This window comes from Mauremys mutica, chromosome 25, assembly GCF_020497125.1.
Source record: "Mauremys mutica isolate MM-2020 ecotype Southern chromosome 25, ASM2049712v1, whole genome shotgun sequence".
Taxonomy (NCBI): Eukaryota; Metazoa; Chordata; order Testudines; family Geoemydidae; genus Mauremys; species Mauremys mutica.
Window position 1 is genome coordinate 4,578,558 of NC_059096.1, and position 27,657 is coordinate 4,606,214.

The following is a 27,657-nucleotide window of genomic DNA, read 5'->3' on the forward strand; positions in this document are numbered from 1 at the left end:
CATCAGGACACCTGGTTCTGTTCCCTCGGCTGCCACGGACCTGCTGGGTGACCTTGGATGACTCCCTTCTTCTCTGTGCCTATTTCTCCTCCCGCTGTCTGTCTGGTCTCATTAGGTTCTCGGCTCTCCTGGGCACGGGGTCACCCTGCGTGCACATGTAGGGCTTAGCATACAGATCTGGGCTGCCAGATCTACTGTGATACAAATCGTAAGGGAGGCTACTACTATGGGCGAGGACGTAAGCACCTGACCCACTCTGCCACCGCGTCCCCTCGCTGCTAGCTAATACTCGTGTGACTTCTCACACACATTTATGCCTTTTTAAATATATATTTTTTACCTTTAAAAGGTGGCAGCATTTCAGCAAAGGGCACAGACGGGTGGGAAGAGTCAGTGCATCCGACGGCTGGCCTGTCCTGTCTGAGAAGAGCTGATGGGTCTCTAGCCAGATGTTCCTGGGCAACAGCCCATTGCATGGTGCCACCCTCGCAGCTGGTGCTCATCAGCTCCCCAGGTTAGCAGTCTGAGTCAGGAGAGGTTCTGGACTGAATGGAGCCTGAGCTCACTTCTTGGCTGTGGAGGAAGCGGCTCTGGGATAGGGCAGAGGGTGCTGGTGGGGAGGTTTTCACAGCTGGCTCTGTATTAGCTAGAGCAGACAGGCCTCCCAGGTGTGTGCTGCAGCGGCCGAGACTGCCCTGTTTTACCTGCAGGGGACACTCAGCCTCTGGCATGCTCTGTGACACCCACCCCCCGCTCATCTTACCCTCCCCCTAGATACTCCCACCCACCCAGCTATCTGCAGGTTGAGACCAGCCTGCCCTTCCCACATTGCCAATGGCAGGAGGGTCCTGTCTGGGTGGGTGGGTGGGGGGCCTCTGGTGTGAAATTGTTCTAGGCTGTGAGCTAGCCAGGGCAGGGCCTGTGAGTGCCTAGTGCAGTGCGGGGCGGGGGGCTCAAGTGCTGCCACAGTAGAAATAATTAGTAACGCATCCATAGATCTCTTGTTGCTCTCCGTTGTGCTCTCCCCAGAGGTGGCTGCATTTCAGTGGGATTAATCTCTTTTGCGGGGTTTGTTGTGAGGCTTAATTAATTTAATGACTGAAAAGTACTTTGAGACCCTTAGATTAAAGGCACCATAAAAAGAGCTAAGTTTTACAATGAACTGGCTGGTACATGTCTCACCGCCACTCTCTGATGTCATTGGAATTGCTCAGCTGTGTGCCACATGCCCTATATAGCTGAGGGCGAGTCGCCTTTAGCTTAGGTGTCTGGGGCTTGTGCTCTTCGAGCAGGAGGATCTGGAGTCTGTCCCCGCGGTGACCATGAAATTCTGTATTTGAGAGGGTCGGTGGCAGCAATCCCTCTCTGGCCCTGGCAAGCTAGCGCCCCAGACAGCCGTGCCGTGAAAGCGGAGCCCTCGCCCGCTCTCAATTTATCGATCCCTTGTTTCCTCTACGGTTTGACTTGTCCTAAAATGTGCTTTTGCCGCACCCTGCCCCCTCCTTTGCCTTCTCACACGTGAGCCGCCCACCCCGCTCCCCAGTCGGGCAGCTCCTCTTTCATTTGCGCTCTCTCCAGTTTTCCCAGGGCTGTTACCTGATACGTGTAGCGGCTCCACCCTGTACAGAACAGCCAACACCGTCCGCACCCAGCTTACCCTGGCTCCTGAAATTACAGGTGCTAGATGCCGAGACCACAGCTGCTACTTCGGCCCTGCCACCGATCCCGGGAGCAGCCTAGAACTGGGTCAGTCCTCGACCTCGCAGCTGGTGAGTAAATCGCTGGCTGATTAGGGTCTGGTTCAGAACAAAAGGGGGTGGGAAGAGGAGGCGCTGAGATGAATGCGGGCAGCCAGGAATGTGACTGGAAGGTGAAGTTGATGGTACTTGGTGGGTTGTGGGGGATGGAAGGTGAAACTGTGTCAGCTGGAAAGTGAAGCCGGGGGTCCCTGTGTTCTGGGCAGGCTGTGGGTGGGAGGAGCATGATGATAAGTGGCTGGGGGACTCCCTGAGAAAAATGGAAAAAGTGTTGAGTCTATTTTTCTCCTCTGTTTGTTTGAAGGGAAGCTGGTCCTTGTTCTCCCCAGGAGGGTGATGGTGGCCCACCTTTTGGTCCCACAGTTTGATTTAAAATGAAAAAGCTGCCGGGAGGGGGGGCTCTTGTGGAGAAGGGGGGAGTCCACTTAGCTGCCTGCACTGGGAAGGCAGCACAGCTGAGGGAAGCTCTTAAGAGCTGCTCGTGGGCCATTCAGCTCTCTCCTTCCATCCATTTTTCCATCCTTTCCTCCCTCGGTTCATCTCTCCCTCCTCTCCTCTCCCGTGAGACAGGCTTTCAAACCAGCTCTGCAAAGGGTCCTTTCTTGGTACTTCCCTTTCTGCTGACAGCAGAGGCTTTTCCATCCTCTGGAGTGCTGCCACACCATAGAATTTTAGCACAGTATTTGCTTTCTTAAAGCCCCAGCTCCAGGAGTCATGTGCTATGTGAGAATCTCAGCTCGAATTTTTTTTAAAAGAAAGTTTCTAGCCATCATAGCAGCAGAAAAAGCTTGGCAATGTGACACCTGAAGGCTCAAAAATGAGGCAAATTATTAATTGTCTTTAAAAACCATGAGGTTTTTTTTTTTTAATCTTGCAATTGGGGCCTGACTCCTGAGTTTTGAGCATTTAGGGGTGGCAATACTGCACCTCAGCCATCTGGCTTGGGAAATGGGAATTCCCCTTGTAATTCCTAGCTGTGTCTGCCAGAAAAAGCCTGGCACCATGGTATCGTGGCACTTGTGTTGTTGCTGGTCTGTTCCGTACCAATCAGTGCATCAAGTCAGTCCAGTGTTTTCATCAGCAGTCACTTCACTCCAACATGTTTTTAATGGCTTTTTGAAAAGAGAAGATGGCCTCGTGGTACCCTGTGCATAAAGTTATTGGAAGGAGACCAGCGTAGGTCCATAACCTCTCTGCTGATGAGGATAAAGTGCTTGTTTAATACACTTTAGCTTTCAAATATTTCTCCTTAATGCGTGTTTGAAACGACTCGAGCTCAGAAAGGGATATGGAACTTCGCCGCTTCTCTTGGATTTGCTACGATTAAAGCGCCAGCCTTTTTGTCTTTTTTGATGCTGAAGAGTCTTGGAACTTTCAGCTGGCCGTTCTCCTCTCCAACGTGGAGGGTGGCCCCGTCACATCTCGAGGGCTCAGGGATGAGGGTTTTTTTGGTGGAAGCCACCAGTAACTATGCTGGGTTCTCGTATGCAGACTCTAGGAGAAGCCATATCCACCACCTCCAAGAAGCCTGGATGGTGCCAGCTGTCATGAGGCAGTGTGAACAGAGCAAGAAAAGGTTGCTACAAGGAGGAGGGAGAAGAATTGTTCTTCTTAACCTCTGAGGACAGGACAAGAAGCAATGGGCTTAAATTGCAGCAAGGGAGGTTTAGGTTGGACATTAGGAAAAACTTCCTAACTGTCAGGGTGGTTAAGCACTGGAATAAATTGCCTGGGGAGGTTGTGGAATCTCCATCATTGGGGATTGTTAAGAGCAAGTTAGACAAAAACCTGTCAGGGATGGTCTAGATAATACTTAGTCCTGCCTGGAGTGCAGGGCACTGGACTGGATAACCTCTCAAGGTCCCTTCCAGTTCTATGATTCAATGGACTATGACTCAGGAGACCTGGATTCTATTCCTATCCCTGCCACTGCCTGTTGTGTGACTGTGGGCAAGTCACTTCCCCTCTCTGTCCCTCAGTCTTCCCATCTGTAAAATGGAGATAACGGTACTGACTTCCTTTTGTGAAGTACATTGCGATCTACTGATGGAAAAAATGCTATAGAAGAGCTGCTGGTGGTGGTGGTGTTTGTTGTCCAGGCACAGGGGTATGACTGAAGGTTCGGTGGAATAATAATCTTAAGTTTCTTGGTGACCTAGGGTGACTGTAACATTCTGAGTGTTACTGTATGAGCATTTCGTCTTAAGGTACCTGCATTACCTTCCCATACGACCCTGATTAATATCACTGATGACATGAGTGTAGCAGAGTCAGTTTATTCATCGAGATTTGTCTGTAACCTGACCCACTATATATCTTAACAAAGTTCTGACAGGGTTGGAAGTCTGTGTTTGGGACCAGGGAGGGGCTGTGTCGGGACTGAGAGGCATCAGCTCAGCGACGTGGGGGAGTTATTACAGCACCCGTTAGACTTAGCCCCGACTCTCATCAGCATTTCCAGCTGCTTGATTTTACGGATGCCCCAACCATGCCAAAATGCCTCTAAACCCTCGTAGATGGACCTGGGGATTGAGTTGCTGATGAGGGAGTAGTTTTTGGCCAGGCTTGTAAATTTCTCCCTGCTTGTCTGTGAAATGCAAACTTCCCTGGGCAAGTCGGCCACCGGCTGGGCTTGCTGCATGTTTGCCTTGTGTTCCATCAGGGTGTGAGCCCCCCCAGAGGCTGGGAGTCTGCCCTTTGCAATGTGACTGCCCCAAAGGACGCTCCCTGCCCCACAGACATTCAGAGACGCCCACTCAGACTCGGCCCCTAGCACAGCCAGCTAACACCAGGCCACGGCTGCCTCCTGCACACTCGGCGCGGGGGCTGGCAAATGGCATTTCAAGCCTCTCGGAGAATCCTGGCATGGGGATTCAGTAGCCAACAGCGTGAACTTCTCGGCCAGGATCATGCAACGTTGGCAAGAGGCTTCTGCAGTCGGAAGCTTTGCTCGGGGCTCAGTATATGCCACCCTGGCCCCTCTCGTCCCAGGCGGCCTCTGTGGGATTTGGGGAATCTCAGACCTTCCCAAGTTTTCTTTTTTGGGGGGGTGGGTGGGAGGGGTCAGAACTTGCAATTAAATGATAGATTTTTAAGGCCTGAAGGGACCATTAATTCATCTAGTCCGAGCTCCTGTACAGCGCAGGCCAGGGAATCTCAGCCACTTACGCCAGGATTGAGCCCGTTCACGTAGATTCCAAATCTGTGGGTTGCTCTTCAGTTTCAGCAGCACCTCGGGTCTGTCTTTCCTTCCCCTTTCCCATTCCCTCTCCCCAGCTGGTTTTCCACCTCTTCCTTTTTTCACCCCCCAACCCCCACCTGCAAACACCCCCCTGCCCTGTGGGGCTGAAACTCTGCGTCCCTTGCTGCCTTGTAAGAGCCCATCTCCTGGGGACGGGGAGCAATTTCAGGCTAATGAAGCTGGCATGGGAGCGAAGGAGAGAGCCTCCCAGCCATGGCGGCGTAGGAAACGCAGGCCCATAGCTATAGGGCCATTGGCCCATTAAGATAACAGGTGCCCATGCCTGAGCTGTCTATGCTTCCTCCTGGGGACAGCTTCCCCCCTCCTCCCCGACAGCCCAGGCCCACAGCACTCTGCAATGGGGCATTTCTCTGTCGGGACTCACACATCAGCTCAATCAAGATGCACTTCAGTGGAGCTGGAAAAGGCTTCAGCCCCTCAGAGGTTCTCCTAATGGAGCCAGAGATTTCACTCTCTCTGTGCCCGCTGGGCACTCGCTCTCCTGACTGAGCAGCTAATACATCCCCATCGCGGGAAGAGTCCTCCAGCCGGGGGAGCGCAGGGGCTCCTCTCAGGCATGCACGGGAGCTGGTCCGGAGCTGGGAGCTCGTCCGCAGCACTGGCTGGCACGGGGAAAGCAGGTAAGGATGTGGGTCCTCAGACGGCTTTCCCCCTCCTCGCTCTGCCTTGTGACAAGCACTGGCTGGGTGGGAGCCCCTGGTTCCTGCAATCCCAGCGGCAGCCGTCCAGCAGCATTGGCTGTGGGGATGCTCCCCGCTCAGCAGGGGTCACTATGGAGGATGGTGGCATGGGGAGACAATCTCTGCCACCCCAGCCCTGCCCTGGCGTGGAGGCCTGACTAGCAGGGTCACAGGCGTGATTATGTAATGTTCGTGTGCTCTCAGAGGTGGGCTTTCATTGATTTCCTTTTGGCGAGGCAATGTGACCTAGTGGATAGGGCTGTGGAGTGGGAATCAGCAGAGCTGGGTTCTCTGCTGGCTCTGGGGCAAGTCACTTCATTGGTTTTTTCCCACCCCCCTCCCACGCTTTATCTGTCCCCAGTGCGTAATTTGTAAGGAAAGTGGTGCTAGGACTCAAGCCCTTTTTATTTTTTACCTGCGTAACGGATGCGGCAAGCCTAGAGGTGCCGGAGCTCGGCCCTGGCCCAAATTAAGCACCGTCTGTCTCATCGCTTTCAATCGTAATCTCTTTAGGGCCAGGGCTGTGTCTTGCTAGGCACACCACCTGCCACCACGCTGCCCCAATCTCATTTGGGGGTTCTAGATGTGACTGTAATGCTCTGAATAATTAGTATATATATCAATTCCCATCTCCCCCCGGGGGGGGCATTCATGGAGGCTTAGGCAGGCAGTGTGCAATGGATAGGCCATCTCTGAGACATAACTGACAGCTGTCAATGCTATCCGGGGAAGCGATCAACAAAAGGAACTTTTGCTGATGTGGTTTCTACCCCCATCTTTTGCTGAGATTGTTCCTGATCGATCTTTCGAGCTAAATCGGTAGCTGTCTCCTATGAGAGGCTGGTGAGAGATTCTGAGCATATAACCCCCGCTTCCCCATGGAGAACACATGAGATGTCCTTGCACCCCGCAGGTATGCGATGTAAATGTGAAGGCCGTGTCAGGAGCCCATGTATGTAGGGGAGATCCTATGCTGGCTAAGAAGAAAGTGGCCCATTATTAACAGTTTGCAACTCGTGCCGTGTGGGAGAGCCGGGCGGTGGGATATTTATCATTGTCTCAGACATGGCCTTGCCTCCTGGCTCCTGCTGCCTCTGCCGGAATCAGCGGTAATTACACGCTGCCCTTATTATCATAATATCCTCCTGGCATTTAGACTAGACACCTATCTCAGAATAAAATGTAGGGGCCTTTAAGCGAGAGGGACAGATCTCCCAGCACATTAATCTATCATGAGCTAATGTGCTTCTCCCGTTCGATCCTTTGTACATCGCCGAGCCGAGCGCGCACACACGCACGCGCTCCCACTCTCACGCGCTCCCTCTCTTGCACTCCAGCCTGCGGTCTCCCATGGTTGGCTGGGCCTGAGCCACTGGGAGAAAGAAAGGAAAAGATCAGAGAGCGAGCGAGGAAAGCCCGGGCGATAATGGGAAATACACCCTCTCAAGGCATGTCACTCTCACTATGTGCACCCATTCTTAAGTAGCAGGTATTTTTTTTTATTTGTGTGTTTGGGTTTTTTTTTCCTTCCCCTCCTCCCTCCAACTGCTGGTACGGTGTGGTGATGCCGTGGGGAGCTGGTGCTGCTGATGCCGGAGTGGTTGGCTTTGAAGCTGAACAGAGGAAGATCAGGTGGGGGGTGGGGGAATCTTGGTTTTAAAAGGGGAGGGGGTTAAGCCCCCTCCATGCAGTGACAAGGTAGGACTCTCCGGCTACCCGCTCACCTGGGGGGAATGGCTGCAGATGTGGGGGGACTGGGCTACCAGGGGATGCTGGCTGTCAGATGAAGGCAGCAGGGGGTGCTAATCTGGTGCTTGTGGCCACTGCTGGTTTTCAGTGTTGTGCTGTTGTCAGGGCTGCTTGGCTCCAAGGGGATAAAGTATCTATAGAACCTGCTGTCCTAGAAACCTTGTCGGAACGAGGAGTTGTTGGTTTGGGTTTTTTGGGGGGGACCGGGGGGGGGAAAGGAAGGACGTGTGCTTTTCTCTCTTGCCTTACAGCAACGTGGTTTAAGTGCTGTGCTGTTTGCTGGGTTCCGAATTTTCCTTTCTTTCCCTGGGCTGGCGGTGATGCCGTCTGCTTCATTAAATAACAGAGACAGATGGGGTGCGGGAGGGTGGGGGCTGGCTGGCTGGCTGGTTAATACCTGGTTTCTTGGCTTTTTCCAAGGGGGTGGTGGTGATCAAAGGCAGTGTGCAGAGCAGGCAATCCGGCTGCAGGTCGCCCGGGTGAGTTATTTTAAGTGTCCTTTAAGGAGGTGGAAAAATATGGCCCATCACAGGCTTTGGGGGGGAGGAGGGAAACTTAAAATAACTCAAGCTGCTCGCCCCCTTCGCCACCGTGACTCGCGGTCGCTTTGCTCCTGGCGTGTGTGCAGAATAGGAGAAGGCACATTGTTCCCTTCACTGCGTTGTGTGCGAGTCTGGGCGGTGTCAAGGCCGGGGTGTTCTTCACAAAGGGGTGTGTGTGTGTGTGTGTGTGTGTCTGTCTGTGAGCACGCAAACTTCACCAGCAGGTTCCCAGGATGTTGCCACACCAGCCCCAGATTGGAGCGGTCGGACTTGCCGGCTGTGTGTGGGTTTGGTTGGAACCCCCAGCTCTCCTCCCCGGTGCTGAGGGGGGGGGCAGTAGGGGACGAGGAGATGGATTGCAAGGTGGGAAGAGGTGAGGGGCATGCTGGTTGCTAGGGCCCCCGTTCTTTCCTTCTCTGCTTGGGTTTTAGCTCTGGGGTGTCTCTGTCGCTCTCTCTGGGCAGGTTCCCAGGCAGGCAGCGTTTTCTTTCTTTTGTTCCCTGGTCTTTTCCCCCTGGTTGCTCGAGCTCTGATGGAAGTTCTGTCAGCCCGGACCTCTGCCTCTGAGGCCCCACGGCTCGCCCCGCCAGCAACCCCTCAGTGGTGGGGAGCAGGCAGGGAGGCGCTGCCCCCCTCCCCTCAGAAAATAGGCTGCCGTAGTCTGAGGCGGGGCAGGGTACATGAGATTCCCTAAAAAGGTGGTGGTGGGGGGAATAAGCAGCAATTGCAGACCCCCCTGAGTGAGACCACTCACTGGGGCATCGTTTGGGGTCAGAGCTGGGAGAATATTCCCCCCTACAGTTGGGATTGTCCCTCTGCCCCTGAACTGGTGCTGGCCCAGCCCAAGGCTCCCCGTTCCCTGCTGCTCCCTCGACACGGCTGATGGCCCTGGCTCCTGATGTCTGTGCCGGGTAACCCGGCTGGTGCTGCCCTTTCAGGAAAGCGGCACGCTGCCGAGGCGTGTTTACACCAGGCATGCAGAGCATAGACGCTCTCGCATGTCCCTATCGGTCCCCTGCTCTCCCAACCCCGCTGGGACTAAGAGCACAGTGCCCTGGGAGGCCGGAGCCCAACCCCCAAAGCAGGCCCCCCTTGCCTGGAGGATGTGGGCGTGCCAGTGTCACACCGACAGGCCCCAGTCGGCGGCGGGCGGGATCGAACCTGGCACTTCTGGAGCTAAATGCCCGAGTCTGTACTGCGTGAGCCAAAAGCCACGTGGCTCTTAGCTAAGGCTGTAGCAGGCTCATTAGTCTCGACGTGGTCTCGGTGCCACTAGAGGGGACGGAGCACCACACCCAGGAGGTGTGTGGGTTACCCCAGTGCCACGGCTGGCTGGCCCCGGGTGCTTCTCCCAGCCCGGTTGTCTTCTTTCCTTCTCCTCCTCCTCAAAGATTATTGTCCTAGTTATTTCCCCAAAACTGTCCCTGGAGCTCCCAGCCTTCAAAGACCTTTGGAAATGTTTCCATACTTGCTTCTTGACAAGCCCTGGATTCCCCGGGAACTAGCTTGTGGACTGCAACCTGCATGGGAGCCTAGTCCCCAGCCCCGCCCCTTCTGCTTGAGGCCCCGCCCCTTCCATGCCCCCCCGCCCAGAACCCTCACCACCACAGTTGCCGGCCCCCACCCCAGGCTAGTGCCCCCAGCCTATGGTACCGAGAAGGGGGCTGGTGGCTATAGGTGCCAGCTAGTGGCTTTGTGCAGGGAGAGTCTTATTCACTGTCCAGCCAGGAGTAAGAGACAGAGACTCCTCCCTCCTGCTCTAGGATTGGGAGGGGGTCATGTCCGTTCATTCAGTCCTGGGAGCCCCCAATGCGGCCCCACCCCAGGGCCTTTAAAAGTCTGCTTTTACCCTAGTTCGCAGAGCCATTGTCAGCAATGGGCACCCCTGAGCTGGTGCGGCTGAGGCCAATTGTGTAACTCTGTGGCTTTGAGAGGCAGGATGGTGGTATGGTTTAAGCACTGGACTGGGTGCCAGGAAATCAGGGTTTAATCCTCAGCTCTGCTACTGACTCCCTGTGTGACCTGGTAAAGTCACTTAATCTCTCTGTGCCTCACTTTCCTCCCCTGTAAAATAGGGGATAATAATCCTTCCTTCTCGCCCGGTCTGTCTAGTTAGACTGTCAGCTCTTTGGAGCAGGGGCTGTCTCTTGTGAGGAGCATGTGGGGCATCGATTGTGGTTGGAGGCCTCTGGAGTGACTCTGATGCAAAGAACAGCGGTAGTAATTTGCTCCATCTGCACTAGTAGTTATGTTTTCTCCATGCCAGTTCATGGGCTCATTGCTGACGGCTCCTGTCAGATTCCTAGTGTAGCAAGGGGTCCTGGAGTCAGTAGCTTGAGCTGCAGCGAGAGGGGTAGTTTGGCTTTTTGTCCCTTCAGTCCTGGGTTTACCTGACTGCGTTCCACTAGCAAAGCCCCAGCCGTCCACCCGCTCCTGGAGTGAAAGGTCCATTCCCTTTCCCAGGGTCACTTCTCTCCAGTAATGGTCTATCTTGTGCTGAGGAACAGAACCTCAGGGGATACCACGCGCGGCTGAGGTAGCTTATTAGTATCAGATGTTTAGAAGACCCTTTGGAGCTAGCCTTGGTACCAGGCATCTGAGTGAATCCACTGTTTCAAAGAGTCTCATCGTAACCCAGCACAGCTGCCTCTGCCTTTTGTGAGGGTAGGGAGGCCTGAAGCCCCAGCAACCCAGGATTTAATTATAGAAACCGATTCTTTGCTGTACATCGATCTGTCCTGCGCTGTCGTTGTCAGAGCGCGCACAGCTGCTTCCCACCCTCCCCCAGGGCAATGACCTCCCAGCACACACGCTAGCCTCTGTGCTGCCAATCGCAGGCCAGGATGGGGAGAGAAGAGAGCCGACCTCCTGTGCAGCTGGGGGAGCTGGGATGGTGGGGTTGGGGGCGGGGAGAGGATTTCCTTTTAGGCTCAGAGGAGGAGGCAGGTGGGAGATGGAAATTGGCGTCCCCAGAGTGCTGAGTGGATAGTGGGCGTGTGTGTGAAATGAAAGGTGGCGGTACTGAGTAGGAAGTGGGGTGTGTCTGGGATGACGGGGAGCGTGGAAGGGGGTGTGCTGCAAAGTGGTCAGGCTGCATAGGTGTGCGCCCTGTAGCAGACAGGGTTGTGCACTGCATAACCCTCCCCTCTGTCCCGTTCCCGCTCGGTGCTGCACTGACAGACCCATGGACAGGCTCCCTCCCCCGGGCCCCACCGAGGAGAACGTGTCCTCCCCTCGCTTGTTTTTGACAGTCTCCTCTGTAGAAATTGCCTCTCTCGCACGTCCTCATCTCCCCACCGCTGCCCCCTTTGCAGCCGCTGCCTGCACACCCTGCCAGTCGCCCCCGGGCGCTCGCTGGGACCGTGAGATGGGCCTGTCCTGCAGGGCTCTTGGCTGGCAGGATCACAGGGCTCGGGTGAGTGGGCAGGCCCTCGCCACAGGCCCTTCTGCCTGGCTGTCTCTTTAATCTCTCAGGGATGGGAGGACAGCCTTGTCGGCTTGACGTCTCCCTTCGATAGGCCGGGCCTGTTCCCTGCTATTTCACAAGGCCGATCTCTTCCCTGATTTTTGAAGGACTCTCACCTCACCGGTCCCCATAGGGGGATGCCCTTAAATGGGATGTAGCTGAGATGTTGGACTGTAATCAAAGCAGTCTGAGGAGAGCTGAGGCTTGTCCCCTTGGGGGTTTGGCTCAGGGGAGGCGAAGGGGCCTCTGCCTGCACCCGAGGGTGTTGGAACTGTGGCTGGGAGCTGAGTTGCCTAGTCTCATTGTGGGGTGGGAAGTTCAGCTCGATCCTTCTTGGGTTCTTATTCCATTGAGGAGAGGCTGCGGCGGCACAGCAGGGGACGGAGCCAAACTGCCCTCTGTGTGGTCTCTAGACTGCTTCTGTTTGTGCCAGCCGAGTTCCTTTATCCCTGCTGTGCCGCATGGTTTGCACTTCAGCTGGAAACCTGTTTGACAATGACTATAAAGCCATCAAATCACCCTTGGGCCGGGGGAGGTGGGAAACGCACCATTTCAAAGTGCAGGGAGCTGGAGAGTAAATGAACTTTGCAAGCCCATTGGAGAGGGCCGTAACCCCCTGCTGTCTGCAAGGTTTCCTCTCCCCGTGACCATCTACTTCACTGCATTCAGGTTCTTGTGTTGTGCCCATCGGCTTGAGCTCTGACCGTGTTAAGCAATGGGACTAGCACGTCACACATAGGGTTGGTTCTTTCTCCTTTCTTCCCTGCTTTTACAACAGCCCTTTTGGGGGAAGTGGCAGAGTGTGGACCTGGCCTCACCCCGTTGAGAGCTCTGGGCGTGTTGATCGCCTGGGTCATGCCATGTTGTGTGCGGGGCTGAAGAAACGAGGTTCCTGAAGGTGGTTCGACTCCGGCTCTGCAAGGCGAGAGAGACCCCCACCCACAGCCACCCTTATGCTGTGACCTGGTGCCCCAGCCAGATTTGCTCCTGCAGCTGGACTACACTTTTGAACGCTTCCTCGGGGCAGGCGCTGTGTTGGCAGGGGTCGGAGGCCATCTTACAGCTCCCTGTCCTGTCCTGACGGCGCTAGCACGAGAGGGAGAGGCCACGGGTGGGAACAGGGTGAGCCTTTTCCCCGGGCTCTGTCCGGTTTGGAGCGGGGACGTGGGTGTGGAATTGTACCAGGTTCCGAGGCTGTCGGGGTTTACGCATGTGCTCCCCTAAGGGGGAAGCTCATGTCTCCTCTTGCAGAACTGGCCCCCTCTGCTAGGGAGAGGGGAACACGTGGGCTTTCTCGCATCCCACCCACCCCCTCCAAAAACCCAACCCCGTCCTCCTGCCCTTTCCATGCTGCCAGCTGGGGGCGGAATCTCAGTCACCTTAGAGCTCCCCTTGTTCAGCCTGAGCCGGGAGGCTCCCCCCATATAGTTCATAGAATATCAGGGTTGGAAGGGACCTCAGGAGGGATCTAGTCCAACCCCCTGCTCAAAGCAGGACCAATCCCCAGACAGAGTTTTACCCCAGTTTTGTAAGTGGCCCCCTCAAGGATTGAACTCACAAGCCTGGGTTGAGCAGGCCAATGCGCAAACCACTGAGCTATCCCTCCCCCCACATGTTCTACCCACAAGGCTGCTGGCGGCCATTAGAACTCGGGGGCCCCCGCGTGAGGCTGTCGCTGGTTGTTGCAACCCTGCCGGCCCCCGCATGCTGGAATGCTGCCCTCCCCTCCCAGCCCTGCCCCCACCCGCGTGGGGCTGGCATCTCCACTTCCCCCCGCGGTCCCCCATGTTCCCCTGCACCTCACTTTTTTGACAAACTTGGGCATTTGTCCCATTTGCTCAAGTCAAAAACAGGACAAATACCCCCTTTTGCGTGCCCCCCCCCAAAGTCAGGGCTTAAAAAAGGGACTGTACTGGCCCAAATGGGATGTCTGGTCACCCTGTATCCCCCAAGAGGATACCTTCTCCCAGCAGTGGCGAAAACCCAGGGGGCTGGAAGGGGTGTGTGTGGGGCTTGCTTTTCCCTATCAGCTGTGCTTGCCAAGGTCCTCATTAAAATCCTCCCCCAGCCACTCGCCTACTGGCAGGGCTGGGGCTGCAGGTGCGATGATGCTCAATGAGACACTCAGCAAAGGAGCTTAAATGCTTGTTTAAAACGAATTATTCATTTGCTTCGATGGGGGGTTGGGAGGAATAATGAAATTTTGCTGTCAGCTGTTTTTGTTTTATTTTTTCCCCTCCTGCTGCACGAGTTCCACTCTCCAAGCACAGGCAGATGAAGGGTTTCTTAATTTCCTTTCACACAGATGGGCTGCTGGGGCGGGGGTGGGGAGGAAGAGGAGGGAGTGGAAAAAACCAACTTGTGTGTTTTTGGGGGCTTTTTTTGTGTTGTTTTTCCCCATGCCGTCATGGTCTGATGACATGAGGGAGGGTGGCAAAGGAGATGATGCAAATGACTCCACTGCCTCTCCTAGCTTCAGCCCTGACAACCCAGTAGCTGCTCCCTGCCCCCCAACCAAGGGGGAATGTCACTGGGCGTGGAAGGGGGGGGAATCCTTCCTTCACTTCTGCCATGGCTCCACTCCCATCCCGCGCCCCCTATGCTCCCGCTGTCAAGGAGCATAAAATCCCGGTCACGTCTTGTCTGGGAGACCTTTCTGGAAAACCCATGAGAGCCGTGGCCCCCTCTCTTGCTAAAGTACTTCTCTGGGGCCCCCCATGGCTGTCATGTCAGAGCCCCTCACGGTCTGTAGTGTGTTTCTGTGCTATCTTCCCCCATTTTACAGATGGGGAACTGAGGCACAAAGACTCGGCTAGACCTACCTGCGCTGGCTTCAATTTAGTTAGCACTGGTAAAAGTAGCGGTGAAGAAGCAGTGGCACGGCCTGCCTGGACCCATAGGTGCGTTCCCAGCCCTCACTGCCACATCTTCTCTGCTACGTTAGCTGGGTTAAAGCTAGCGTGGCTGGGCCTCGCTGAGCCGCAGCAGAGTCGTACGGTCAGGGACTTGCCCAAGGTGACGCAGGAAGTCTGTGGCAGAGAAGGGAGCTGAATGCAGGGCTCCCATCCTGACGGCTGGGCCATCCATTTGCTCCTCAGTCAGTCCTGAGCCGAACGCCCCAGCAGGGTGCCAGGGGAGGTCACTGGGCTAGCAGAGAAACTGTAAAAGAGGCTCTGATGAATACCATGTTTGAATCTCCCATGGCACTTTTGTGCAGGAGCATGGCCCTTAACACCCTGATTCTGCCCTGATTCCAAGGGGAATTCGTAGGCTCCGTTACAGTTCCTTTCCTGTTCTCAAACGTCACTGTAGTGATGCTGGTAGATGTGCACCACCTAAGCTGGACAGCAGGAGCCGCAGCGGGGTGCGGCTGACTCTTGGTCACCGAAAGTTTCCTCCTTGTGGTTTTATTCTAGGGGTCCTTAGAGCACCCAGCAAGAAGAACAAAGCTCCCCCCGAAAATCCCCTAGCCTAGCTGTCATGGTGCTGCTGCCCCCTGTTGCCTCAGGAGCTCAGCGCCTCAAATATATTTATCCCTATAATGTCCCTGTGGGGTTATCCCCATTGTACAGCTCAGCAGCTGAGGCACTGAGATACTAAGTGACTTGCACAAGGGCCCACGAACCCATGTCCCAGACTAAATAGTGGACCATCCTCCCAAGCCTAGGATATGACCCAGCCATATAACGTGGACTCCTGTCTTCTCCGGAGGGAATTGACCCCTAAGTTGTGGGGCCTATTCCTGGTGTTAGGGTCCTCCCCACCTTTGCAGAGCTGGCTGCATGCCCCCGCAGGAACCACCAGCCCTAGAGGTGTATCCAGGGCAGGAAGGGGTCATGGCAAGCACATTCCTACACCCTAGCTGTTCCCAACTGCCGGAAGAGCCCCTGCTGCAGCCTACGGTAGGGGCTGAACTGACGGGAACGCAGACGCTTGCTGCAGCAACCGAGGGGTTTTCTGTCCCCCACCCCCCTTCGAGGGGCAGCGTCTGGCTAACATTCTTCCACCCACCTGGTGCTGTCTACACCGGGGCTTAACAGCATGAATCTTCTGCACCCCTGAGCGACGTAGCTGGGTGGAGTGAAGTTTGAGGTGTAAACCAGGTGGGGTCTGTGGTCTGGAGCTCTTTCTCCTGCTTTCCCTGGGGTGGGAGCTGGATTGGCGTTGTGACAGGGGAACCCTGAGCCGGGAGGAGAGCCCATGCAAGAGGCCGCGGTGGAAATAATCCAGCTCCCCTTAGCCTGGGGCGCTAGCTCAGAGCTTCAGCAGTCAGCCCAGCAGCAGGTGTGGCGTGATGTCTCCCGTGTTCATAACCACACAAACGCAGCTGCTACGTTTGTGCGTGAGGTGCCCCTCCTGGAGAGGGCAGAGAACGGGGGCTGGGGGGTTCTTCTAGGTAGCCAGGATGGCTTTGGTGGGGATCAGGAGAAGCAGCGAGTTTGCCAGCCTCCCTGTTTTAATTGGCTCCCTAGATTTATAGGCTTCCACCTTACAGCTTGTCGATTGGCTCAGGTCCAGGATCCACCTTTGAGTTTTCACGTCCCTTCCACGGACTGTGGCATCCGTATCCTGCTCCAGATCGGACCTGGGACTTGTATCCTCTAAAGCCACTGTCCCCTCTCGCTACTGCCATATCAAAGCATGGCCTCTCCGTCACTAACCCATTTAAAACCAGAGCGGACAAAGTGCCCGAGGTAGAATCCTGGCCCGGCTGCAGGGGGGATCTCAGAAGTCATCAAAATCTCATCCCGGGTGCTCTTGCTATTGTTCTCATTTAACGACCTACTCACTGGGGGAAGGTGAGGGCAGGGGTGGGGGGGGACCCTAAAGCCCCAGTCCACGGTCACAGGGTAAGGCAGAGGCAGAGCTGGGAACCAGAGTGGGATGTGGGAGAGGGCTCAATTCCCAGGGCTGCCACAGATCTCCAGTGTGACCCAGCGGGAGTCACTTAGGGCCATATTTTCAATTGCGCCAAAGTGATTTAGGAGCATAAGTCCCCATGGCTTCCGGTGGGATTTAGGCACCTTTGAAAATGTTACTTGTGATCTCTCTGTGAAATGGGGATAACAATACCTCCTTGGTATGTCTTCTCTCTTCACATTGTGCGCTCTTCAGGGCAGGGTCTCTCTCTCGCTGTGTACGTACAGTGCCTAGCGTGGTGAGGGCTGGATCTTAGGGAGGAAGTGGGGAAAGGCTCCGGCAGCAGACAAAGGCCTTTCACTGCGGCATGGCGCTGCACGGTAGTGCCTGTGCTCTGCACGCTGCCCTACGTGTAGACATAGCCTTAGTCAGGACCTCTAGGCACTGCACAATTTCGGATCCCCTGCTCTCACCTAGTGGAGAGCTGGGCCCCGCAGCCATCTCCTAACCTTGCGGAAGGGCAGGAGTAGTGCCACTCTCTGCCCACCCGCCTCCCGGCCCCCCCATTCCCCGCTGTCTCCGCAGGCTCTGAGCCGGGCTGAGTGACACAGTAATAGGGGGCGAAACAACCACCTGTCAGTTGACTTTCTTTCCGCGGCTGCCATTACGCTTGGCAAGGGCAGAATGGAAGATGAATCAACTGTCCCTTCCCCTGTTATTTGGAGCAGCCCTGTCACGGCACTCGGGGCTTTCCATCTGCCCGGGCGGCTTTATGCTAACGAGCCAGGCTCGCGCTCAAAATAAAAGTCATTTTAGATCTTCATGCATGGAAACATCCAGCACTTTCCTCCTACTATTATTAGAGTCCAATCTCCGGGGTGAGATGCGGGGGCTCGGATGAAGCATCTGACCCCAATGCAGAAGGCGGGCCGGCCCTGAATGTGTTTGTCTAGGCCCACAGTGTGATGCCAGGGTCTCTGCAGCACCAGGAGCTGACAGCCACCCGCATGGGAAGCCAAGGTTTTGAAGTGACCAGTGGAGTCTGGCCCTTCAGGACAGCCACATGGGGGGCTGAGCGTGTTGGAGGTGACCGTGTTACCTGGAGGCTTGGCTAGGTTAGACCTTGATTCTCTTCCTGCCACTGACTTTTAGGCAAGTTGCTTAACCTTTCCATGCCTCAGTTTACCCACCTGTAAAACAGGGAGGATGCGGGGTGTGTGCGTGAGTTTATAAAGCACTTTGAGATCCTAAAATAAAAGACCCTGTGGAAGCTCAAAGCACGGTGTTCTCATGAAACAGGAAAGTGGATGCACAATCAGCAAGGCAAAGCTCAGAGGAAATCCCCTCTCAGCGGCAAACCAACAGGCCCCAGTGGCCATTGCTAAGCACCGTGCTCAGCCTTTGAATGGTTCCTGTTAAGTCTTTGCTGGTTGTTTTCCGGGAAGGAGAGAAACCAGCTGACTGCATGCGAAGCTCTGCTCCCCCTGCGATCAGTGTCTCTTCTTGGCAAGAGAGGCAGGAGGCTGGGGAATGGTGACTTCTCCAAGGAAAACCGTCCATGTCGGTTGCTGTGGGGATGTTAACCGGCTGGAAGAAGAGGGGATGGCTGGTTTCAATTCTGCCCTTATACAGGCAAAACTCCCCACTGACCTTCAGGGAGACCTTTGCCATCCCCAACCCCACACCATGCAGCCGATATCCGGGTCCAGGAGAACCGAGAGGGGTTCTCCACCCCACCTGTCACCGATAGGGATCGCTGCTCCTGTTCTGTGTGCAGCATTTCCTTTCCCCAGGAAGCAGAGCTCTCCAGGGCACGACCACAGCCTGCTGGCCCAGAGAATGAGGTGCTGCGCTTAGGAATTTAGCCAAGAGCTCCCACGGGGCAGTGCTGGTTAATGCTGCGAGGACGGTCCAGCATTGTAAGTGATTGTGCCAGTGTTTTCCTTTGGTCTGAAACTGGTTTCCACAGCACGGCACCCTGAAGAGAGGAGACGGTTCTTCAGGCTGCCCGGCCTGTCAGGAGACAAGGACAAACTGGGATCATTTGGGCATCTCTTGCCTAATCAACTCCCTGCCACTGCAGTGGCCTCACGTGTCGGTGGCACCGTGGGGCATGTCGAGAATGCAGCGGGGAGGCGTGATTCTCAGCACAGGCAGACAGAGAGCAGAACTAGCAGCGTGGACAGTGCAGCGCTGGCAGTGGTTTGGGCTAGCGACCCGAGCTCGGGCCCAGGGGGTCGGGCAGGCTTGGACTCGGGCAGCTAACCTGAGCTGCTGCCCGGGTCGCCATGTCCGCACCGCTATTTTTAGCACACTCGAGTCTGTCTGGCCACACTGGGAATCCGGCTGCAGTGTAGCCGTAACCTTGGTCTTCCCTGTTCTCTGCCTGTGGCACACGGCCGTTTATTCTCCTGAGAGCTGGAATGCTTCAGTCAAAGTCATTGGGTTTCAGATGGGGGAATCTGGGTGAAATGCAATGGCCTGTGATGTACAGGTCAGACTAGATCTATTGCTCCCTTCTAGCCTTGAATTCTGACGCCGTGAAACTCTGTCCTAGGACGTGCTGTGGGAGTGGGACTGACTGAGGTAGAGAACCAGGCTGGTCTTGTCATGAAGGCACCGTGCTGGAGCTTGGAAGATCTGGGTTGAGTTTCTGGCCCTTCCATCAACTCGCTCTGAGACCTTGGGCCAGTCACTTAATCCTTCTGGGCCTTCATTTTTCTTATTTGTGCAGTGGGGATGTAAACGGGTCCCCCTTGGGTGTTTTGCCCACCTGTGGGAGCCCCCGGTTATAAACACTAGGTGGAACCCCCTCAGGCCCCATCTCTTGTCCTTGCAGGTGGACTCTGTCCTTTCCAGGCCTTCTTATATTTCTTTACGAGAGGAGAACCAAAAAGGAAACCAACGTTCCAATGCGGCTGAGAATAAACTCTTCCCGGGGCGGCTCCAAAGGAGGAAAAGGCCAGTGCTACCCCTTGAATTCAGGAGGGGCCTACGTAGCGGATTTACTCGAGTCCTTCTGGCTGGGTCACCGAATCCGGCTCTCCCTATCAGGCGTACCCTGGGGGTTCGCTGCACTCCTCGTAGGGCTGGGGGGGAGGGGTCTTAGGCATGGGAGCTCATCCTGCTGTTTCAGGAGCCAGTCCAGCTGCTTCTGGCTCCGGACGTCCTCCCCCACCGTTGATGGCAGCCAAAGGCCTCCTCCCTGCCATTCATGATTGCATAGCACAGTGTGGATGCGGTAACACGGCTGGAGACCTGGTCCGGCGATTGTAAACCCAGGTTCACAGTACAGTGTGGATGCTCAAACATGGCCGTGAAGCACCGAGTCCACAAGCCCCCCCAGCTTGGTTGTCTTAGATTTGAAACTCTTCAAGGTGGGGACTGTCTCTCACTCTGTACGTACAGCCCGCTCCCCCCCCCCCCGCAATGAGGTCCTGATCTTAGGGCTTGTCTACGCCTAAAATGCTACAGCTGCAGTGCTGCAGTGTGGACGCTGCCTACTCCGATGGGAGGAGTTCTCCTGTTGGCACAGGTAACTGACCTCCCCACTGACCTGGTGCTGTGAACATCGGGTGTTAGGTTTGTCAGGGGTTTGGCCCCTGAGGGGCCTAGTTATACTGGTGTAAAATCCTAGTGTAGACGGGGCTTAGTGGCTGCTATTGTATTATATATAAATGAATAGTTGCCTGTCATGCTTTGGCGTTGTGTCTAAAGAACCTTGATTCTCCTGCTGATTCTGCTCTGGGGTGGGGCAGAGAAGGGCCCAATTCTGCCCCTCTTCATCCCCCGCACGCAGTGCTGGGAAGAAGCGCATCGAAAGATCAGATTCTACCCTCTCCTCCCCTTATTGTGTCACTTCACAGCAAACGCTGGTTCCTGGCCATCCACCCGGCAGGCCCGTCTCCTCTTGTCCCCTGCAGCGGTGTCCGCGGAGGGTTTCAGACGGCGGGACCCTTTCCAAGGCACCGCTGGGGCGATTAGGACCGTTTTGCTTTCCGGCACTGCCTGTCTGTTTTCATCTTCGCCTTCAGTTCAGACATCTCCCCCGCTGAGCATCCCCAGCACCAGGCGACCTCCTGTTTGTGGCATCGCAGCAGGGATGGAGAGCGTATGCAATGCAGGCGACCTCAGTCTGCAAGGCCAGTGGTGTGTGCAGGGGAGGGCAGGCCAGGAGGGAACCAGCTTGGATGAGTCAGCAATGGTGGGGGTCAGCAAGGAGCAGGAAATGGAGCAGGACTGCGGTCGGCGCAGGAAGAGAGAGCCAGTGGGCTGCGGTGTCCGTCTCCCTGCAAGTATCGGTCCAAGCTGCCCCGCTAGCAGCCGCAGCTGAGCGATGGCTGCACGGAGACCTTGGCCCTGCCCCGTGGTGCGAGGTGGCTGCATCGCACTGGAACCACGAGGGGAGGCGGGTGCGAGGGGGGTTAAGCGTCGCACTGAGCGCTCGTGGGTGCGCCGACGTTGCATTGTAAACCCAGGTCTGTGGGGCCCGGGCTCGCAGACACGGTGTTTCCAAGCCTGTGGTGGAGCGTCCCCCCGCATGATGAACCTGGGTGTCCAGCTGCTGGACCCGGGTCTCTCAGCTGTGCTGACGCATCTCTGCACGGACTTCCTGACTCCTGTCCCCCAAGGGCTGGGCTCAGCCAGGGCGGTGCAGGATCCCGTGTAAAGGCGGAGGACGGGACTCTGAGACGAGCCCGATCCGCAGCCAGCCTTGGTTTGGAGAGAGGGGGAGGAATTAACTGCTACTCTGCAGTGAGACTGGGGCTGGGGGGGAGGGAATCAGAGAAGCTTCACCTGGAATTTGGCCTGAGCCATCCCCAGGAGACCTGCCGGGCCGTGCTGCCCACCAGCCGCTGCTAGGATCAACCCAGGGCTGTTCAACCCAGGGCTGTAAATGCTTTAGATGAGGAGGGGGGAATAATACCTGAAGTTTGTAGGGGCTGATTGTTTGCATGAAGATCCCCCCCAACGCCCCCGCAACCCCCCCATTCTCTAGTCCCGTGGAGCGGGGCCGACACACGCTGGGTTTTCAATGGCCCCAGGAGCTTACGCCTCTCGCCAAGGAAGCCACTGAGCCCCCAGGGTTGAGCTCGGGTGATTAGCCCCCCCACACACACCGGCCGAGCTGCAGCGTCCACACCCCGATTTTTACGGCTCGAGCTCCGAGTCTGGCTCCCAGCGGCCGGGCAGCCAGAACAGAGGCCAGGCGGGAGCCGGGGGAGAGTTCTGCTAGAGCTGCCCTCCCCTGGCCAGTCCCGGCGCAGGGGGAGCACTGGGCATGAGGGGGATACACGGAGCTCATGCTGCTGGGACACAGCCCTGAGACGCCCCAGGGGTTCTTGCAGCATCCAGAGCAGCCTCGGCTCCCTTGGACTTCAAGCCCTGCAGGGAGGCCCCAAATCTCCCCCCCCATCCCAGCCTGCACTGGGCTCACTAGCATACCTAGGAAAGATTCTCTAGGGTGCTGTGGGGAGGGAGGCCTCCCTAAGGGGGAGGCCTCCTCCCCCTGCCCCCCCACTAAAAATCCTCGGGCTAATCACCAGACTGGGGCGGTGCAAATTCCCAATCCCACTGGTGCCTGGTTCTCCCACTGCAAACTCTCTTCCTTGCTCTCGGCCGTTGGGCTCCCGGTCGTTTATATTCAGCTCCATCCCCTAGGCCAGCGCAGCCGCGTGAATCCTGCCATTGCTGCTGCTGACCCTCTGATGTGAAGCGCGTTTGCTTTATGGCTCTGGTGCTGCTTCCCAGCTGCCCTTTGATTTAAAGAACGGGGGGGGGGAGATAGGGGGTGCGCACCCGCTTGTGCAAAGGCCGATCTGAGCGCCGAGCCGTGCGAAATAGCCCTGCCACGGTCGTAAAGCCGAGGAGCAGAGAGAGAGCGAGAGAGAGACCCACGCTCGTGAGCGCAGGAGGCGGCACTGGCAGTGCCTCAGGACTGAGGGAATCTGTCTCATTTCGGGGAAATTAATGATTCCAACATAATTTGAAAAGCATTATATGGCTCATTAAAAACACATTGCCCAGACCAAACAGAGCGTCTGCCGGCTCCTGGGCCTGTCAGCCTGCTTCCCAGCCCTGCCTCTCTGTGCCAGGCAGGGGCATCCCCCACTTCCTGCTAAATGGGGGCGGGATGGTGGGGTTGGGGGCTCTCTGCCCACCCTCCCAGCCTGCTAAGGAGCAGGGATGGGAACGGGGCTGAACTGGGAGTTAAAGCTGGAAAGGGGGGACGGGGGGTGTTGCGTCCCCCAGCGTCATTCCGCATGGTGACATCACAACGAACGTGCCCTTTAGGGGAAGCGAAGCCACTTGAGATCAAAGGCCAGTGCCCCACACACCCGGCAGGGGTGGTAGCCAGACAGCCACAGCCGCTGCACCCCAGGTCGTCCCCCCCTTTGTACCTAGAACCCCCTTTTGCCACCCCCCCCCTTGAATCTTGAGGCCGGCCCTTCAGTGCTGAGTCATTGAATTTCCATGTGTGCCTTGGCGTAGGGGAAGGGCTGTGGGGGCAGCCGGAGCTCCCTGTGACACAGGCAGGGGTAACGCCATGGGTCAGGCCCTACCAAATTCACAGCCATGCAAAAAGGATCGCGGACCATGAAATCTGCTCTCCCCCCGTGAAATCTGGTATTTTGTGTGCTTTTACCCTATGCTGTACAGATTTCACGGGGGAGGCCAGCGTTTCTCAAACTGGGGGTCCTGACCCAAAAGGGCATTGCGGGGAGAGGGGGGGTCACAAGGTTATTTTGGGGGGGGTCACGGAATTGCCACCCTTACTTCTGCGCTGCTGCCTTCAGAGCTGGGCGGGCGCAGAGCGGTGGCTGCTGGCCGGACGCCCAGCTCTGAAGGCAGCGCCCCGCCGGCAGCAGCAGCAGCGCAGAAGTAAGGCTGGCAATACCATCCCATGCCACCCTTACATCTGTGCTGCTGCTGGTAGCGGCTCTGCCTTCAGCGCTGGGCTCCTGGCCAGCAGCCGCCGCTCTGCACCCGCCCAGCCCTGAGGGCAGCGCTGCCACTAGCAAGGTAGCAGTACCACAACCCCCCCAACAAGAACCTTGCGCCCCCCCAACTCCTTTTCGGGTCAGGACCCCAACAATTGCAACACCGGGAAATTTCACATTTAAATAGCTGAAATCATGAAATTTACGATGTTTAAAATCCTGTGGCTGTGGAATTGACCAACATGGATTGGGTAGTGCTGTAGCCATGGGGCCTGCAATCCGTGCTCTGGCTGCACAAGGGTGTGAGGGGGCCCATGTGACGTTCCCTGACCGGAGCCCTGTGGGGTGGGGGGGGGAATTGGCTCTCCACGCCCCCTTCCCAGTGCAGCCACAAAGCGCCCGTAGCAGCCGCCTCGGGAGCGCTGGGTGGGCAGCCGCGGGCGGGAGTGCTGGCGGCTCGGTCAGAGTCAGAGCGTTTCTCTCCCGGTGCCTGGCTGCTGCGGTGCTGATTTCTCTCCGAGAGGCTTTTAATGGTTCCCGAGGTCTCCACAGGCTGAAGACAGCCAGCGATTGCTCCCCCCGCACGCCCCCCCTCCTTCTGCTCGCTTGCGCGCTCTCCGTTCCCTGTGTAGGGCTGGGGGTGGGGAAATCAGAGAAGAGAACAATTTGGGATTTTTCAATCTTTCTTCATCCGCTGCACTGCGTGAAAAGCAAAGCCTCTAAAGGACACTCAAGGACACTGCGAAGGAGAGTCCCCCCCTCCTCTCACATCCCTCCGTTCCTGGAGGAATGAAGAACAACGCCCAGATGCTGCCCCACTAGACGCACTCCCCCCCAGCCCCCATGTCTCCCTGGCTTTAGCCCTTGCAGGTCCCGGACTGCGCCGTTCGCTGCCGGGGACTCACCTCTCCCGAAGGCGAGCACTGGGCTGCAGGGGCCAGGAAAATGGTGGGCTTGCCTAGGCCCCGGGGCCCCTCGTGTTGTTTCTCTTTCCCTCCTGCCACCCCCCGGTCAGACCCAGGCCGTGCTGTGTGGAAAGGCAGCGGCCCAGAGCTCGGATCGGCCTCCTGCTGTGTATTTGGGTAAACAGAAACTCCTGACATTTGCTTTGTGATTGTCCGTGGGCGAATTCCCCTTCGCTTGCATCTTGGGGTGGGGTCGATGGTGAGGCTGAATGCAGAGCCCAGCCCAGCTGCCTTGGCTCGGGGTCGCAGCCCCGTGGCAGTCGTCGTGGAGGGGAGTTTTGCAGAACCGTGAAACCCAGCCCAGCGATGGGGGCCGTGATCCAGCAACGCCCTTCCATGGGATTGCTACACGCCTGCTTAAAGGCAAACGTGCGCTTCAGTGCTTTGTTGAATCAGGGCCCGTAGGAGGAGGGCTGGGAGCCAGGACTCGAGTTTGTTGCTGCCATTGGATCGCTGTATGACCCTGGGCGAGTCACTCAGCCTCTGTGCGCGTCCGTTTCTCAAGCAGGAATAACTCAGGGCCGGGGGGTGACGTTTCATTCACAATTATTAGCCCTCTCCCTTTAGGATCCAAGCCCTCCGAGAAGGGGAATCCGTGTTCTTTCCATGTCACCGGTGGGGAAACTAAGGCACAGAGCAGGGAAGGGACTTGCACCTAGCGGCTCAGTGGCGGAGCTGAGCCTGGAACCCAGTTCTGACTCCAGTTTGGTCCCTCTGTGACTGCACTGCTCTTTGAGACCCTTGGCTGAAAGATGCAATAGCTGGGCACAGCGGCATTACTGCAAACTGGAAATTCCTGGACCCGTCTCTCCTTTCCCCTCCCCAGCCAAGAACCAGAACGAGCTCATCCCCCGTCCCCCCGCCACACACACACGGTGAGTCGCCGTGCCAGCACAGATCCATAACAGGTTAAAAGCAGAGGCAGGGCTGTATCACTCCATTCCTGCCGCAAAGTCAGGGAGAGAAAGGCACAGGACGGGCTTAGGAGCTCTCCGTCCAGTTTCCCACTCTGCCACCCGCTCCCTGGGTGACCTCGAGCAAGTCCCTTCATCTCTTGGTGCCTCAGTTCCCCGTCTGTGAAATGGGGATAACGATTGTTCTTTCCTCCCACCCTTTGTTGGTCGAGTGTGTTTGGACTGTAAGCTCTTTGGGGCAGGGGGTGTCTCTTTGCATGTGCAGGTACGTCCCACAGTGCAACAGGGCCCTGATCTCAGTGGTTGGCTATAAGGTAAAGACCTTTGAGGATCAGGGCCCGAGTGCTATTGTAGTAACTACGACAGCTGCAACTACTCTCCTAGCACATTATCCCGTAAATGATTAAACCTGACCTACAAAACCGAGCAGGGTCGCTTAGGGAGCCGTTCCCATTGTCGGGTTGGGGTTTTTTCCCCATTGTGTTTTGTTTGTTTACACGCTACTTTGCAAAATCCATTCACGAGCCCGGATTCTCCCAGTTCCTGGTGTGACTCAGCGAGGTCTCACCTATGCTGTGGCCACAGCCTCATCCGGGCAGGACCCAGTTATAAAAAAGCTGTAGGGTAGAAAAGAGCAACATTTTGAAGCCTGGATGCATGAAAATTAGGCATCTCCATGCTTATCTATTCCAGTTACTACCCTCGACTTACCAGTGACCAGCCAAGGGCTGACCGCCCTTGACACTGTGTGCAAAAAATTACAAGAACGAATTAACCCCATCACCCTCATCCCCAGCATGATAACTCCAGCAATAACCCCCAGCGAACACAATTTAACTTAGCCCCTGCCTTTGCCTACAGAGGGCCTGCTTCAGCAAAGCACTTAAGCACATGCGTGTCTCAGAGAGGTTTTTAATGGCTCCCGAGGTCTCTACGGGATGAAGACAGCTAGCAATTTCTCCCCCCATATGCCGCCTCCTTTCTCTCACTCGCATGTTCGCTCTGTTTCCTTTCCACTGGATCTGCAAGGAGGGGGAAAGAAATCAAAGGAGAAAGAAATGTGGATTTTTCAATCTTTCCTCATCCACCTGCTTAAGTCCTATTGAAATCCGTGGCCTTGTCTTCTTACCTTATGTTATCTAACAGCTGCTAATTAACCTGAAGTCAAATCTTAGTGAGGACAAGGCGGTTTGTAGCTTTCACACGTAATAGCAGGTCAAGGGAAAGGCTACGGGAGAACCTACCATTTACCTGGACCTGCTAACGGGTTAAAACTACAACTGCCTCGTTTCCACTAAGATTTTACCCTGTGTTGGTTCCCACGTGTTAACTAGCACATGCTAAGAACATACCCCTTTGCCTAGCGTGGGACTTGTGTGGGCGGAAGTGCCTTGCTCAATCAGGATGGACTTAATTAGTTGCTGATTTGTAGCCAGAGTCCCACCCCGCCTTCCCTGCCTCTGGCCCAGGGAGGAAACTTGGGCTGTTATGGACCAGAACAGCTTTAATTTTTGCAGGGCTAACGAGTGCCCACAACGTCCGCTGAAATCCCCAGGCACTCGCACCTTTCAGAAAAATCCGGCTGCTTTTATTTAGGTACCGACCGGCAGGGACCCAAGCTGGAAGGTTTAGAACCTGGCCCGAGCCTTGGCGCTCCCAGCTCTGCGCTAGAACCTGTCTGATGATTTGTGTTACATTAACACCTCGCGGTCCCAGCTGAGACCAGGGCATTTGGCTAGGGGCTGCGCAATCCGAGGCCCTGCCCCAAATAGACAAGGCCCATGAAGGATGGGAGGAGAACTGGAGGCATGAAGAGTGGAAGTGACGTGCCCAAGGTCATGCAGCAGGTCAGTGGCAGAGGGGGGATTAGCATCTAGCTGGTCCCGCTCCAACTCCCTACCCTCTGGGCTTTGCTGCCACTGTAACATATCTGGCATATGGTCACCGGCTTGGTTCTGGTTGCAGTGTAGATCGGGTCTCACTCGATGTCACAGATCAATTGATGTATGTTGTCCCGGTAAAGGGGGTTTATCACGCTCCCCGTGCTCTATTCATTGGCCTGGTTACGCCGTTCCTGGGGGGAGGGAGGGGACTCCCGGAGAAGGCCCTGGCCTGCTTTGCCACTTGTCTGACCCACAGGGCCATGACCCAGAAAGGCAGTGATGGAAAGACTGATGCCCCTGCGAGGACAGCGGGGATCAAGTGGGGGGGGGGGGGAGGGGAGTGGAGGAGGGGAGAGAAGAGACTGTCAAGCAGCAACAGCAGAGATGCACAAGGCGAGCGGAGCTGGAGCCAGGTGCAGCCCCCCCCCTCGCCCCCCACCGCTGCCAGCCCTTAAAGAATGAGGCTCTTATGAGAGCCGAGGCCTCCCCCTCCCTCGCCCCCGAGCCACACAGCCTTGAACCACGCAGAAGGGAGAAGAAAACAACAGCCCCGGTCCCTAAACACAAAGGATCAAAGGGAGGACTGGGGCAGTGTGTCCCATGCGCCTGGCACGGCTTGGACTCAGCAGCAGCCCAGT

The 27,657-nt window shown here is 56.2% G+C and overlaps 1 protein-coding gene across 3 annotated transcripts in view; it reads left to right on the top strand.

Moving 5' to 3' along the window:
• The window catches only part of SRCIN1 (SRC kinase signaling inhibitor 1), a 180,341-nt gene that overhangs the window by 3,146 nt on the left and 149,538 nt on the right, over nucleotides 1–27,657 (top strand). The window contains exons 2-3 of one of the 3 annotated variants that reach the window (XM_044999461.1): nucleotides 350–514; nucleotides 1,678–1,769. In XM_044999461.1, the coding sequence (XP_044855396.1) occupies nucleotides 1,685–1,769 (85 nt within the window). In that variant the 5' untranslated portion in view covers nucleotides 350–514; nucleotides 1,678–1,684. Of the gene's footprint in view, nucleotides 1–349; nucleotides 515–1,677; nucleotides 1,770–6,925; nucleotides 7,189–7,868; nucleotides 7,928–27,657 lie in introns of those variants that run through there. The other 2 variants (XM_044999464.1, XM_044999465.1) reach the window with 2 other exon arrangements.